The sequence below is a fragment of the Atta cephalotes genome (genome assembly GCF_000143395.1).
Source record: "Atta cephalotes unplaced genomic scaffold scaffold00033, whole genome shotgun sequence".
Lineage (NCBI taxonomy): Eukaryota > Metazoa > Arthropoda > Insecta > Hymenoptera > Formicidae > Atta > Atta cephalotes.
Window position 1 is genome coordinate 3,375,308 of NW_012130097.1, and position 16,355 is coordinate 3,391,662.

The 16,355-nt window shown below is 35.5% G+C and overlaps 1 protein-coding gene across 1 annotated transcript in view; it reads right to left on the reverse strand.

Moving 5' to 3' along the window:
• Nucleotides 1-1,591: 1,591 nt before the first annotated feature.
• Nucleotides 1,592-16,355, reverse strand: part of LOC105621415 (disco-interacting protein 2 homolog C) — a 37,741-nt gene continuing 22,977 nt past the window's right edge. The window contains exons 5-16 of the mRNA XM_012202884.1: nucleotides 11,334-11,528; nucleotides 10,298-10,802; nucleotides 9,594-9,930; nucleotides 8,625-9,438; nucleotides 8,114-8,544; nucleotides 7,155-7,386; nucleotides 3,956-4,086; nucleotides 3,477-3,863; nucleotides 3,056-3,391; nucleotides 2,657-2,953; nucleotides 2,011-2,564; nucleotides 1,592-1,844 (exon numbers count right to left, since the gene is read on the reverse strand). Of these exons, the coding sequence (XP_012058274.1) occupies nucleotides 1,592-1,844; nucleotides 2,011-2,564; nucleotides 2,657-2,953; nucleotides 3,056-3,391; nucleotides 3,477-3,863; nucleotides 3,956-4,086; nucleotides 7,155-7,386; nucleotides 8,114-8,544; nucleotides 8,625-9,438; nucleotides 9,594-9,930; nucleotides 10,298-10,802; nucleotides 11,334-11,528 (4,472 nt within the window). The remainder of the gene's footprint in view (nucleotides 1,845-2,010; nucleotides 2,565-2,656; nucleotides 2,954-3,055; nucleotides 3,392-3,476; nucleotides 3,864-3,955; nucleotides 4,087-7,154; nucleotides 7,387-8,113; nucleotides 8,545-8,624; nucleotides 9,439-9,593; nucleotides 9,931-10,297; nucleotides 10,803-11,333; nucleotides 11,529-16,355) is intronic.

Genomic DNA, 16,355 nt, shown 5'->3' on the forward strand with positions numbered 1-16,355 from the left:
ATATATATATATATATATATATATATATATATAATTTTTTTTTTAAAACGTGCACATTCAGGGCTTAAAAAAGGTTGCAACATTTTCTTTTTAATGGGATGCAGTTTACTGATCGAACGATTGGTTTTATTTATGGATCCATTAATCCCTTGATAACTGCATAGATTTTAAATTTATCCATTCACGAACAAAATTGGCTATTTTGATTCGTTCCTTTGTTTAATCCGAAATAGTTAATTAATAAACCATTTTTTAAAATTGTTTATACGTTTGTAACATTATTACTTATAACATTATTTATAACATTATTTATAACAAGTTTTCAAGATATTTTCCATTCTGTTGTATGCATATAACGACTTGATCAATTATGTTGTTTGTATTTCACTGTTACAGTCTTTTTATTTATAATTTATAAGAATCTAATAGAAATTGAAGAAGAAATAATGACCCAACTACATTCTGCTTTCGTAATTGTAGTTAAAGAGATATGCTATAGCGAAGTACAAAACGACACAATTAATCGAGTCACGTTACATCAAAATGGAGATTTTGAAAATTTTATAAATAATTAAATTATAAATAATTAATATTTGTTAAATAAGGATACCCGGGGAATACCCAGGAATCCGAACATGCCCTTGGAAGGAATCCCTAGCGTCTCATATACCAGATAGAAACCTGAGAAAAGATACGAAAGCTTTTTTCCTGTAAAATATCTTGTGCATTACAGCCCTCTGAAGAAATCAACTAAACAACAATTCACTTCTTTGCATTGATGGAAATAAATCGAAATCATTAAAATCTTCATTAATATGATAGATTTTAGTTATTTCAGCAAATTATTTTTATCAGGAACACCGCAAAAAATGAATATTATTGTGTTTTCCCTCAATATTTCTCGGTGTCCCTTCAAAATATTTTTTAAGGCCTATGATAATTTATATATTTTTTGACTTATACAAATTAGGCCCAATTCTATATAAATACACAAAATCAGACTTCATGAATACATCCACATTTATAAAATCATACATGAATAAAAATATTCTACATAAATATATATGTGTGCAGCACTCAACAGTCAGGAAGATATGCGTATGTAATCTAAATTATATATAAAAGAAAACATCAAATCTCAAAGAGATATGGCAGATACTTAGATTCTATGTTCACGAGTTCTATATTTCTTTATCTCTTGATTTTATATAAGTGTGCCAATGGATATATTTATTCAGAATCATAAAAACTACAACATATCTCAAAATGGAATAATTATATCGAGTCATTTTTTCAAAATAAGCATGTGGAATATTTTGACTTGTGGCATTATTTTCAGCATCCAAAAATCTATAAGAAACATTTTGACTAGTTCAAAATAATAAAAGAGAAACTTTTTGTAAATTATTGTAATCAAATAAAGCAAATGAGAATTAAAATTCTTGCTAAAGTTGCTCGTTCCATCATTATTGGAGCAAATCATCCTCGTGAATGAAGTTCCACTGCAGCCTCAATATATATCGGATAAGAATTGTCGGCGGAAAGGAGGGCGGAATACATAGAAAGTGAGAACATTTTCTCGCACACCCATTTACATATTATACGCCACGTAGATAGGATCGAGCTGGTCCGCGAGAAAGCCATCACGCAAATGCATCCGTTGCTTCTCACCGCGCGAATTAATGGGTACCACACCGGGGTCCACTACAACTACTACGCCAACTACCAAATGGTGTTCCTCGAGCACAGCACTCGTCACCAGAGCTACAAGATCGAGGGCTTCGCTTTCACTACCGTCCAATTCTACCACTACCACTAGCAGATTGGTCCATGTGAACACAGCGCTGAAAAAAAATACGATAATATAACAGATTATTAGTAGCGAATCGCCAATACAAAAATTAAGAATAAAAGAATATAGATTCGCAAAAGTAATACGACTAGTATTACAAATTATCAAAAGATTAAAAAATATTTAAAATATTGAAATTAGACTTCAAAAGAACTTACCATTCTGCGATTTTCTTGTGACACCGCATGACACTGTTTTCGATGTCTATTGGATGATAGCGCATACCTCGTAGTAGGATAGCCTCGTCGAGAGCGCCAACGACGAATACGGCATCATGAAGTTCCGGATCGCTTGGAATGAGATCAGCCTCGGGCACATTAGTATCACCGGGTACGTCGCTAATTACTGACTGCTGGATACTCTCGGTCCTTCTTAAGAAACCAAGATAGCCAGTCCGCGCATAGACTTCGCTTGTATTTCCAGTAACTAGTCGCGCGTTAAAATGATCAGCGTAATCGCTCTCATCGCCATAGATTGTAAAATAACCGCTCGCGTTGTGCGATGATTGTACCCAGATTTCACCTAGATGCGAGTCACCACATTGACCTTTGGTTTCAGGATTCGCGATGATTACTTTTACCCCAGGCAGTAATTTGCCCGATTCCATCAAGCACAGAGAATGTGGACTGCCTCGTTCTACCAAAGACACTCGATCATTACGCAATGCACGAAGGTCTACATAGACTGTCGAGGGCTCCGGACTGGACGCTCCCTAGTAAAAAATAGGATCAAAAAAATAATAATATATAAAAATAGGTCTTCAAAATCCATATATAAATGCTTAATCTCGACAATCAATTTTACCTGTAAGCAAATGGCAGTGTTTACTCTACAGCCAAATGAGGTGGAGACTGCGCGCGGACTCAGACCGAGTGCGGAGAATAGTTTACTAAAACTCGTTGTTAATGCGATCCGTGGTCTTTCCTCGGCGACGACGACACATGTTCTAACACATGCCAGACTGACGCCTCGTGCCTTGAGCGTGTGTACCGAGGAACCGAGTCCCTTCGTGCACAGCTCCATAACACCGTACGAGCAAAAAGTATCTCTTACTCTAGATTGACTGACTGCCGACAACCAAAGTGCAGGATTGGCTTCCACCTGGCAATGATAACAAAATGATTAAATTAAATATCTTCATTAGTCGATTTTCATTTATTATTGTTAAAGTTTTTTAATGAGCATAAGAATTGTGGTACTTGCCTCCGATGGTGGTATAAGTATAGAATGATGTCCACTATATATACTGCTGAGACACCATAAGGCAAAACCAAGACCCGAGTATGGATCCAGGCAGAGAGCGATGTGTCTGGAAGGATAGAGTTCACACGCTAGCTTCATGGCACGACATAACGAAGTAACTGCTGCATGAGACATCTTGATACCAGCGAGCATGCCCGTTGTCGAAACACTGAAGTCGAGATAGGCCAGCATTTCCGCGGTCGGTGCTCGATACATTACCGGTAGTTTCTTCTTTGGCATGTCATCCATATCTAAGATCATTGGCCAACTCTTCACGTCAACCACGTTGTTTGCTTCCTATGCATAGCAACAACACCGATCAATCAAAATGTATACCTTCGTTACATTCTAATGGATATTATAATCGAACATTTTTAATTACCTTTGTCTTTAATAATTTGAGTAGATTCTGATTAGTCAACACGAGGACAGATTTACTGACGTCCACAATCATGCGAACAGTCGGCAAGGTCGTTTGGAGATTTTGAGGATGAGGTGGCCTGATGGTTACCGGCACAGCGCCAACATATAAACAGCCATAAAACGCGCATATTAGATCAGTACCAGGTGGGAAAATAAGTGCTACATGATCTCCAGTATTAATCCTCCCTCGATCCAAGAGTAGATTCCCAATCCTCTCAGCTTTCTTATGCAACTGCGAGCAGGACAATGAGGTAGCCACGGTGCCCTTCGCGTTTAACGACGTAAATATCACATGATCCGAAGTACTGACAGCGCGCCACCGTAGAATTTCGGAAATGAATTGGTACTAAAAGAATAATAATATAATAAATAAATATTGAAGTCACTTTTTCTGTCTACGTATATGGGCTTTTATTAAGTTTCATTGAACTTACGAACCTTTTTAGCATTATCACTATCTTCATCTAAGACACCCATATCTCGTCCCTGGGCAGAAGCCAATCGGTTGCCTTGGACAATATTTCCTACCATAACACTGGCCGGTCCAACATCTGCAACAGAATCCCCCGCTACACGCCCCCGCACCATTCCGTTAGTAAACCAACACAAACACTCAACCCAATAATGAGTAGCTCACATACTCTCCCCTGACTGAGGCCGGAAAAATCAAAGCTAGAGCAATCTGATTTTCACCATCGGAACCAACAATACAAGCGTTCATGGGACTTCTGCTTCACAGGTCTAACTTGCTTTAACATGCATTCACGAATCTTTAGATCCATGGATGCTTGAATTTTCAAATATCTTTCTTTTAATCGAACAGTCCAAACTAAATGAACACAGATCCCAGATTGATTACGTTATACATTAAAATACCGAACGTAAAAAAAAAAAAAAAAAAAAACCAACTGAATGCAAGGAAGTAAAAAAATATTATATTTCTAGCGATAAAATAGTTCAGCAGAAAGCAGAACCTCCTGTTAATCGCTGAAATCAATTATGTTTGCACTTAATTAAGATACTAACAATAAGAGGTATTCAGAACTCAGCCAAAAGAAAGCTAACTAAATAGAATGACATGCTAAGCATACATAATTAACTATAAGGATTATTAATAAAACAAAATATATAACTTTTTCTATATTTTGGAATACGTAAATGAATTCAAAGTAATTTCCCAAGAAGATATAACAATATTATTACGTATTCCATATCTCAAAAAGATGTACATTTGTACTTAATCATTAAAAAATTCACTTTTGTGAGATATATATTTAGCCAATATTTAATTAATACAAATATTAATTTGATTAAGAGTCGACAGAAGTGATGAGGCAATTTATTTATACCTCATTTGTGATGAGTGCAGATACATATCAGTACTCTATCATATTTTCGTAGAAGAAATATTTCACAATAAAACGTTTTGGCTCATGTTTTACGAAACTACGAAGCCTGAAGAGTCGAATTTTGCAATTTTATTCTTAAAAAATATTATAATAAATAAAATAATCTGCACTTTACTTACGGTGTAGATATAATCAAGTTGAACTATATTTTGTTTCGTAGAAGCAATGTTTTATCATAAGATCTTTTTTGGCTTTATGAAATTGCAAAGTCTGCTAAAGAGCTAGAGTTTACAATTTTTTTTTTAAATATTATAATAAATAAACTTATCTGCACTCCAACTACATTATGATGTAAATCATAATGTGAGATATATATACAGGATGCGTCACAAAAATCTGGACAAATTTCAATTTAAATTTTCCGCTATATTATGCCTCTGCCAGAGGCTATTGTTGACATCCGAGAAAGCCTGATGCTTCTAGTAAACAGTCAAAATGATCGCGATGTTGAAACCAAGTACGGAATATAATCGAAGAGCCGCGATTATTGAAGGCCTTCGCGTTGGGTGTTCAGTAATGAAAATAATTCACAGTTCTTTGAGTACCCAAGATCAACCGTTTATGACGTTGTGGCGAAATATACGGCTTTAACAGTACAGTCCAACAGAGATTCCAGTATGCGAAGAAGAGTTACTCGAAAGAACACACCATGAGGACTCTCGCAGTCGTTGAAAGGGCGCTGATTTCAGATGACCCAGGGCAATCGTTGCGAAAATTAGCATCAATTGTTGGTGTAAGCGAGTCAACAATGCGTCGATTGCCGAGGAGGACCTTCGATATAAATCATACACATTAAAGATACAGATGCTCTCTGAGATAGGACAAGCCGAGTTGCTCGCCTCGGCTCCCATTTTGGCCTCCTAGATTTAAATCCCTTCTTCTACGTGAAGTTGAAAGGGTCAAACAAGTCTCGGCATCCTAATATGACGTCATTAAGGACCGCTAGTATCGGCATAGACAGCGCTACATTACAGCGTGCGTGCGCACGCTTCAGACCGAGAGGCCGTCATTCAAGCTAATGGGGGATACATCGAATAATTGTGCTTTACAGGGATTCCCCAAGTATCATGTAAAAGGTTTTTGTAATATTTAATTTTTCATTAAAAATATTTTGTTTAAAGAAATTGTTCGATTTATCCAGATTTTGGTGACGCATCCTGTATATATATTAAAAAGAATTTCCATTTTTCCCAATATTTTTTTTCAAAAAAAATCACTCTTTAGATGCAAGCATAATTCTCTTGATTACGAACATCGCAATTACATTATGATTTTCAATATTTTAAAGTTGTAATTTTGGACAATAAAAAATTCGTTTTCGATAGAGATCTCCACAGTGACTCTTGCCGACCCTTAAAGAGATATTTTATAAGAAGATAAATAGATAAATTTTATTGTTATTCTTACAACACATATACTTTGAAACATCGGTATATATAAATAAACATATTACACTATGTGTGTGCCAGATTCTTGAAGCCTACCAAGAATTACTATATATATATATATATATATATATATATATATATACACACACACACATATACATATACGCGCACACATACATATATTCACACACACGCGCGCGCGCGCACACACACACACGCACACACGACGCACGCACGCACGCACGCACACACACACACACACGCACGCACGCACGCACACACACACACACACACACACACACTTTTTCCTATACCTAAAATATGTATACGACAAGAGACCTCATATATATATGTATATATATATATATATATATAAGGTCTCTTATCGTATACATATTAGGTATGGAAAAAAGTTCATGGCGTTTTTTTTAATGCCATCTAAATGGGAAAAGAATCCTAATAGAATTCTTAAAAAAAAGTAAAATTCGTAATTATCAATACATTTTTTGCTATTTCTTGTTACTCTTTTTTCTTCACTTTCGATAATTTACATACATAATATAATTTAAGTATCTATATCAAGAAATTTAATACTAAATATCAACTCATTATTTGATTTTTAAAAATTAAATATAATTTATTTGCTTCCTTTACACATATATCTTGCGTCAATATCTATATTCTTTATAAAATTCTATTTTATCTATACATAAAAAAACTTCTGGCATTTTTAAGAAACATTTGCGTGATTTTTTTTAATTTAGATTTACACATCAATATCTGTCAGTCTTATCAAAAAATATCAATGCAATATCTGTCGATAAATTTTGCTTTACTTACCTGAATGGATTTCGCGCGGTTTTGGTAAATTAGTGACACATGTGTGAGGACAGAGGAGCACATTAGCCGGATGGAGAGTACCCTCGAGGAAGCGGCGTTTCGTTTCCGACAGATGAATGCCACCTAATGGCGTTTTGGGTAAATAATTAGGTGGTACCAAGGCAAGACAATATATTCCTACTGCATGAATCGAGTCCACCGCTTGTAATACTCGAGACATCCATTGGAAGCTCTATATAAAATGATGAGAAATTAAAACTAACAATAGAATTAATAGTTGTAAATAACTTAGAGACCTCCTTTAATTAATATAATACAATAATAATCATATATTAACGGGGCACTTAGGACACGACAAAGTTTTTGATTGTCTTAAATTATTTATAATTTTAACATTTGACAATAGTTAATTATTTAATATAATCTTTTTCTGCATCTTTCTACTCGACGAGTTTCTATACAGTATGTAAATGAGGTGAACATCGCTTTTATTCTGAATTCTGAATTTCCATCAATTTCCTAACACAATTTTTTTTCTTGATAACGTGTTCCGAGATGGGCAATCCACTCAGCCATGTAACAGTTGGACAATGTTGACAATATTGGATAATGTTGTCAAGAGAAAGATCGCATTTCACTATGTCGCCACCATAATTGCATATAAAACACTTAATTATGATTCATTTTTCAACATTGTTTGCGATAACGTTAAGAATTTTACTGAAGATGGCTCAAATCGGAGCCGAAATTCATAATGAATTCAATTGATTGACACAATTGTATATTAAATTTCTTGCGCAATATTTGTTCTACTACTGACTTCTAAGTGCCTCGTTAATTATATTATATAATAAGAAATATTTTAAAGGTGCTCAAGTCGGTTTCTGACAAATTCTTTCTTCTTCAAATAAAGGTTCCATCATCTTCTTATTTAAATAATATTTAATTATAGAATGTACCTCTTCTTCACTGCAATCAGGCCGTTGTTCGGCTACGACGCATATCCTTTCGTCCCTAAGAACTCTCACACTGAAAACGGCGATTCTACCGCGGTATATAAATTTCATTGGTTCGACCGCTAACACAGTGGCAATAATGTCGTCGGCATTGTGTTTCCTGCCAGTCACCGTCATGAGACCGTCCCGCGATCCGCAGACAAACACAAGTCCTCCAGGACCAAGAAAACCCAGCAAGCCAGAACGCGTGTATTCTACATCACTCAAGGTAGTACCATCGACTTGTAAGGGCAATATCTTGAAGGTATTGTTAGTAAGCCCTTGCAAGCCCCAATATTGGCTACCAGTCGCTGCACTATGCACGCAAATTTCACCTACTTCGTCTGTCTTACAAATAAATGGCTGTCCTTCCATCTTAATAACGACTACTACACCTGTAAAAAATATAAATATATACATTGTCATTAAGATACGTCATAATGTAAAAAACAATCAATTTCCAAAGAGAACTCACTTCCAGGCATGACTTGTCCGCAATCTTGTAGTGTTAATGATGTAAGAGAATTCTCCTGATCTACTCTAACAACTCCGTAACTCAGACCGGACATAGAGAGAACTCCACGACCAGTCGCATTTACTCCTGCGCGTCCTGGCCTTCGTACGGATACTGTGAGGGCCTCGCTTGAGGAAGCGCAAGGACAGACAGCATCTGGTCTGAGTCCTTTTGATTGAAACACTGAGAGAAATTGATCGCAGGATGAGAGAGACCAGGGATTTGCGCCATCTGCAACGAGTAGTAACCGCAACGACGCCAGAGAAACATCCTTGTGATCCTTAGTTGCTAACAGACCCCAGTGAAGATCTCGCGATTTTACGACCGCGACGCTGGCACGATGCTTCGTAATCATCTGCATCCAACTAGCAGGATTAACCTTCATCAAAGCATAAGGGATGAAAATGACATGCATGCCATTTAGTACACTGGTTAAAGTACTGTGCCAAAGGCCGACTTCCCGCTTAAAGTCAAGCACGCAGACAGCATTCTCGCCTTCGGTGTAACCGCAAGCCTGTGTGAGAGCACGACAATGAGCCATCATTGCCGCCCTAGTAATAGTCACACCCATCACGGAGCCATCTTTATCGGTAGTATATTCAATATATGCGGGCGTGTCATCGGTAAGCCGTGGTGGCGGTAGCCAATCTTTGGGTGTCTTGCCTAGATGCTCAGTAACGAACCAATGCAGTTTTGGCCAACCTTTAAAGGCTATTACTTCGCCAGCTGCCGTCTTTGGCAGACCTTTTAGACATGCTTCACTGGTCAACGCCACCTGAAAATCAAGATGTATAGACAATGCTAATTCGAATGAGTTACATATTAACACAAATCGCAATAAAAATTGCAAGAATGTACGGCTAATTGAACATGCAAATATAGAAAGAAATGTTGTTTGGTGGATAAGATAAGAGATGGTATTCTGTTTACCTGAATTCCACAGCTTCCTAAAAGAAATCCAATCTGTTGAGAACCTGCATCACGACGAGTCAGAGGTACTTCAATGGGCACTGGCACGATTCCGGCTTGAAGACAGCCATAAAAGGCGCACATGAAACTAATCGGATCGTTATTCGGATAAACCAGGGCGATTCTGTCGCCAGGTTTCAGACAGCAATCTCCTCCGCGACTTAAAGCCTTATTCAGAAGGGTATAGGCAATCTTATGAGAACGACTGAACAATTTACCGTATGTAAGCGTTACGCAAAGCTTGCCATTAGGATCCAGGACAGTAGCGACGGGCGCCTTGTATGTCGCTGAGCCATACCTAAACGTGAGAAATGTTTCTTAAGCCAGAAACACATAAACACATTTAAAACAGTAAGGCAATAAGACGTAAACAGTAAGTAAGTTGGACAATCATAATAGAGAATATAAGGCAATAATCTTACGTTTTCTACGGTGATTAACTGTTTCATTTATTGCTTATACCTTATTGCCTTGTGTTTTTATATCTGCTATGGGCAGATATTATACGGATCAATGAAAAGAGATAAATTCAAATTTTTATTTTTAACAACATATTTTAAGGAGAATCAAATTGGTTCCAAACAGTTGTGAAACGTCCCTTATGAGTATATACAAATTTCTCGTAGTTCGCAAAATGTGACATTGTTGACTTATTGATACTTTACCTCTGAATGGCAGCTTCGAGAGATCGTGGTAACCCTGATGGCACTGATAGTGTTTCGCCTACCGCCGATGTCATGGAACCACCTTCGGGTTTGGGAGCATTTGGATCCTTTGGATTCGCTGCGATCTCCAGTTCGATATCGTCGTCTTCGTAAAACTCTGGTAGCGGCCGACGCTTCGGCCGTTTCAACGTGTTTAATAGTTGCTGAATCTTTGCAGAGACTTTCCAGCGACCTGTGGTACCAGTGCTATTTTGATCTTCAACCACGTGCGCATAACGATTCACCCGGTCAGCACCAGGTCGCCGCGTTGCCGATTGCTGCTGACTGATCGGAGTACTGCTCGTCACATGAGTAACGTCCGGCGGTTGGATATTACAATAGGCATGTGGCGTGTATTCAGTGATATCAGTGATGTCGGCGCCAGGCGGCCTCCTAGCCGGCGGTCTGGGCGGAGGTGGAGTATCGCGAGCGGAACCAGTACTACTGGTATCCGAAAGACCGGTACCTATCAAGATTGATAGTAATTAGTGCACACAGCACTAATTAATAATATATATAATAAATGCACATTATTGGAGAATTTATTTCATGTGATCATGTGTATGCAGGTTTCTTCACATTTCAACGCGCAGTTCAACTATTTTTTCTACTTGTACGTATGAAAGAAAAATAATGTGTATTGATTATTGGCGTATCATCCGGCAGAAATAGTTAAGGTCATGTAATGTTAATGTTTAAGCGGAATCAAATGACGCTTGAACCATATATTTTTTTTCTTTTAACATATATGCACCCCAAGATAGATGAATAAAATTAGTTATATTACACGACACACTAATTATTTACTTTGCTGCATTTAGTGATTTTGTTCAACAAATATTTATAAATAATTCTCAATTTATTTATATTTATTCAATTTATTTATATTTACCTCTATATGTATTTAATTTGGAACAGAATCAAATCATGCGCAATAAGAACATTACTTCTATTTTATTATTTTGTCATTATATGTGACTAATAATAATAATTTTACCGGTTGGACCACCTGCGCCTGGACTCTCCTCAGTGACAACGCTATCCTCGTCACTACTAGATTCGCCGCTATTGCATCTCTCTCGATCGGGACTTCTGGCCATCACGGAGGTTCTTTTGGATGGCATTGGTAAGGATGGTTTTGGTCGTCCCTGCATTGCCGCTAAAGCCTGCTGCACTGCCTCCTGGCGTACTTCTAAATATATAAATCGTGATTACTTAAATGGACACTGGAATAGTGGATGACACGTGCAGATACTTAATGTCTTACTTCCGCATCGTCATTCGTTCATCATCTTCGAATGCTAATTATATGTACGTGTTCATGCGTATTGCGCATCGTACATTTTCTGTCTTGCTTGCGATTTAACGTAATACTCTCGAGAGTATGTAAGTGGATGCGCGCGCGCGCGCGCGTGTGTGTGTGTGTTGTATATACGTGTACATATAGAGATTTGCGGGATGCAAAGATACAGAGATTTGATTTAAAATAAACTGGAAAGAATACATTAAATTAAAATTATTTTCATTATGAATAAACACTGTGGGCAGTATTCATAGTCAAATCCTTATATTCAAGACCGTCTTAAGAAGTCACAAATCAATCAAAAAGCTATAGTGTCTTAAGATATTACTTAAGATAATCTGAAATAAGAACGTCTGAACTATGAATACCTCCCTATGACACATATAATTTTATCTACCGAAACAATCACAAACACGATGAGATAAATGAATAACTTTTGCATACTGCTATTTGCAAGATGTACAGATTTTATTCGTTCTTTCTTAATTATATATTTCGAGCACATTTTATATGTAAATTGAGATAAAGAATACTATAGTTACCAAAAATAGAATTCATTTATCGTTAACAGTGTTCGATTCATGTATAATATGTATACGTAAAACTAGAACGAATATTTTCCAAATGGTGTAAACTGTTTAAAATGACACATAATAAAGTAACTGGACTTTATATCTAAGTTATGCAATTATTCTGAATTTTTTTACTGAGTCCAAAAGTAAAACCGCACTCAAAAGAGGAAATATAATTATTGAATATTAAAAGAAACATATGATATTTTCAAATACTTACATAGACACAGTAAAGGTTTTAAAAAGAAGTAGTGTTTAAGTCAGATTATGTATATACCCAATATGGCTAAGTATGTTTTCATAAAAATATATTAAAGAAAATGAAAAAATATAAAGTAATTCGATGTTATTTTTACAAGATTATAAATTTATTAACATGTGATATGTTTATTGACATGTAATATCAGTGTTTTTTGTGCAATGTACTCTATTTTCAGTACCTAGATCAATACTTAGATACAGGTACAGGTACTCTGTACTGGAAAAAAATGTACTGAGATACAGATACAGGTATACTTTTATTGTAAAATTTCAGAATAAATTACATTTTGATGACAAAATGATGTCTTTAATGTTATTTTAATATCAAAATAACAGCTTGCTTGTTAGATATGATCTATGTATTTCATATATTCGCACGTAATATTTATTTACATACAGGATGTTTTTGTTATAAGGTAATATCTCCGTTGCTGTTAATGATACGCGAAAATGCCTATGGAATAAATTGTTTGATTCGAAAGACACATATTTACTGTTGTGTAGCCTCCAACATTAAAAAAAGAATAAAGTTTTTTTTTAAGTACGTTTTATTCCCTTAATGCCCGCAACGCTCGTTGAATCATTTTATCTTTGTTTATCATTTTATCTTTGTTGTTCAAATATTAAACAAGGATGCTCGTGAACGTTGCGAATATTATAGGGAACGCAGTCTATAACTCATTTGATTGTTCATCGTTTGCAGATGCACGTTTTAAATATTCATTTGCACACTTTCAGAAAAAAAGTTATTCAAAAAACAATTTTCGGAGGGATAACTTCACACCACCCAATTGTGAAATTATATTGAAAAAGGATTTGCAAATTACAATGAAATCTGCAGCCAAGAGAAAACGCTATTTATTTAATTTGGTATGGAATTTAACTTGACGCCAATAGGTTGATATCAAATCTTTATATGAATAATATCTCGTTAGAATTAAGTAAATAACAAAAATAATATCACTTGGGTTTATTTTTAGATTTATTTTTTGATAGAATTTAACTTGGCTAGTAGACTGTAACATTTAAATTTTTAATTTGTAAAATATTTTTTTTCGAGTATTAATTTTTGATAGAAAATTAAAACTGCCATTACTTGAATTGGAATAAGATCTTCAATAAGAATATTTTTGAAGAAGAATTAAAATTATTATTACTCGGGAATAATAAAAGAATATGTATCACTTAGATTTTATTCAAGAAGTATTCTTCGAGCCTTTTTTTATCTTTTTTTTTTTAAAAGTAAGTTTGTACTAATATCATGCATTTTGTAGCAGTGCGAACGTCTTCCTATAAACAGTTTATATATTTTTTGCAACATGTGTAACATGTTTCCAATAGAATAATTGCAAATTTTATAATCTAGATATAAAAAACACCCTCATTGTCTTATATAATATATTATACCTATGATTATAATTATAAAAAGTTTTTTTTTTTTGAGAAAATAGCAAGTTGTACATAGAAAAATAAAAGTATAGTTAAAGGAAATTTTGATACGGCAACATGACGGATAAGGTATCACGTTCTGATATTCACTGTTAGAAAGTATATGCGTAGCAGCACACCTGGCTTTCTTCCATCATGATACGAATGACATGATATTGATAATTTATATCTTAATCTGACACATTATGAAAAGTATTACATATGAATATTAAAGCAAACTACAAAATAATGTTGACTGTATATTACCTTATTAATTGAAAAATCTTTCGACTTATTAAAAACTGATAAGTCCTATATGATTAAGTCCTGTATGAAAAATAGGCGCATTGAGATTCATCGGTAAAACTGTCAGTTTATGATTTTCCTTACATCAATCGATTCATCTCCTTCTGCGCATAGAAATATTAAAATTCGATTATAAAAACATTGCATCAATCTCTTACTTGCAGATTGCATGTTGTATTGAAGATTTCTTTCTCATGTAACTTCTTTTACGTATTCAGACGAGCAACATGAATAGTACGAGTATATAAGAGTAATAATATAAGAATTTAAAGGAGAAGAGGCGTAGGAGAAGAGGCCTAAGATAATAAGAAAAATTTATATAGAATTCTCTTACCATCACAATTCTCTTGATTCATCCCCTCCAAACTCCATTTGTACTATTCCTGTTGCTCGTCAGAAAACTGAGAACCTTGTAATCATCGGATACTCTATTTACTCTTCTTCATCTTGCAAAGAATATTAATTTTTCCAGAAATTGTTAAGATTCGTGATTTATATTTTTTATCTTCCAGAGAATTATCGCAAAATTAATACACAAACTTAAAAAGAAAGTTGTGAAATGTGAATGAAAGAAAGTTGGAGTGAGAAAGATGATTTCTTACAATATCCTATAATTTATAAGTAAAAAATTGATGTAATATATGCTATATAATGTTTTTATAACCGCACTTTAATATTTTTGTACACAGAATGAGATAAAGCAATTGATGTAAAGAAAAACATAATTGCTTTTCAAAAAATATATAATTTGCAGTATGCAATTGTACATCTTTTTTGAAAAATAACTATGTGCTTTCATTACACCAATTGATTTATCCTATTATTCCGTGTATAAAAATATTAAAATATAATGATTAAAGTTAATATTTAACCAGACGTTTTTTTATACTTTATGTCAAAAATTTATATGCTAGCATATGTCATCTCACCGCCATCGGGAGAAGGAAGAGCCATTACTAGTGAAAAGAGCCGCTATCACCTTGAAAATCGCTTCATCTGGCAGTACATGCAGGTTGTATTATTCTGTTATATGGAGTCTACAATAGAAGTAGGATCTTAGAAGTGGTAGTAGGATTTTAAGTCGAAAATTGACCAATAATAGTCGATTATTCTTCTCATATTCGACTATGATTGGTTAATTTTCTATGATTTAAGACCGCTGCGATTGTAGACCCCGTATTATATATTTCTTTTGTTATTGCTGCCATTTAGAGCACTGTGATTCGCAACAGAATTACAGAAGCATCATGGGAGGAAGGAACTCTATGTACGATATACATTTTCTTCTGGTGGAGAAGTACCAATATGAAAGATACCAAGAGAACGATAGCCATGGATACAATCCGCCAAAAAGAAGGACGCTAAATTACGGAGTCGCCAAGCGGAACATCCCTAGCTATTCGGAATTGTCAGGAGACTGCCCGCATATAAAGGAGTCTCCTTCCAATTTGTAATAAGCGCAAGGATCTGCGACTCGCGAGGACTTACACGATTCACGTAAGCGATAAGGCCATACGCGTGACATGGCCTTGATTGAGAGGGGGAGGGCCATGGACCTGCGGAAAAATCCTGTTCGACACTCGTGTTGTAGCCGAGCCAATTGTTTGTAAGGGAGCACGTGCGATCTCACATGAGGAAGCAAGTTATCAAGGAACGGATACCGAAGAGAATACCGAAGCGAGAGAATACTTGGAGCCGAGAGATCGGAGAGATCGGGAAGGAGCAAATTCGATGAGAGCAAATTCACGTTATTTATAAAGTCGCCGATTCTTATAGATAAGATTCTTGGCGTCGGGTAGATCGCACATTAAAAACTTTTAAAGATTTCGAGCGGCCAATTTTCCAGCTGTCGTGTAATATAATGATTGCAAGCCATTGCAATCCATGCATGTCATCCGCCCGCCTTTTAGAGAATTGTCTGTTGCCAAATAGAGTTCATCCTTTGCCACAGCCGAATCATATCCTAATGCGTAATTATATGTTGAGAGTAATTCTGTTTCACAGCCTAAAAGTCATTTTCAAATCTTCGCGCAAAGAAATATTCAGCGTCGCGTAGCTATTATCTTTTTGCGTCATATTGTCCTTTGTGATCATACGAGCTTTTGCGTACTGACGATACATTCTTAGTGGTAAAGTATTTGTGTCACAT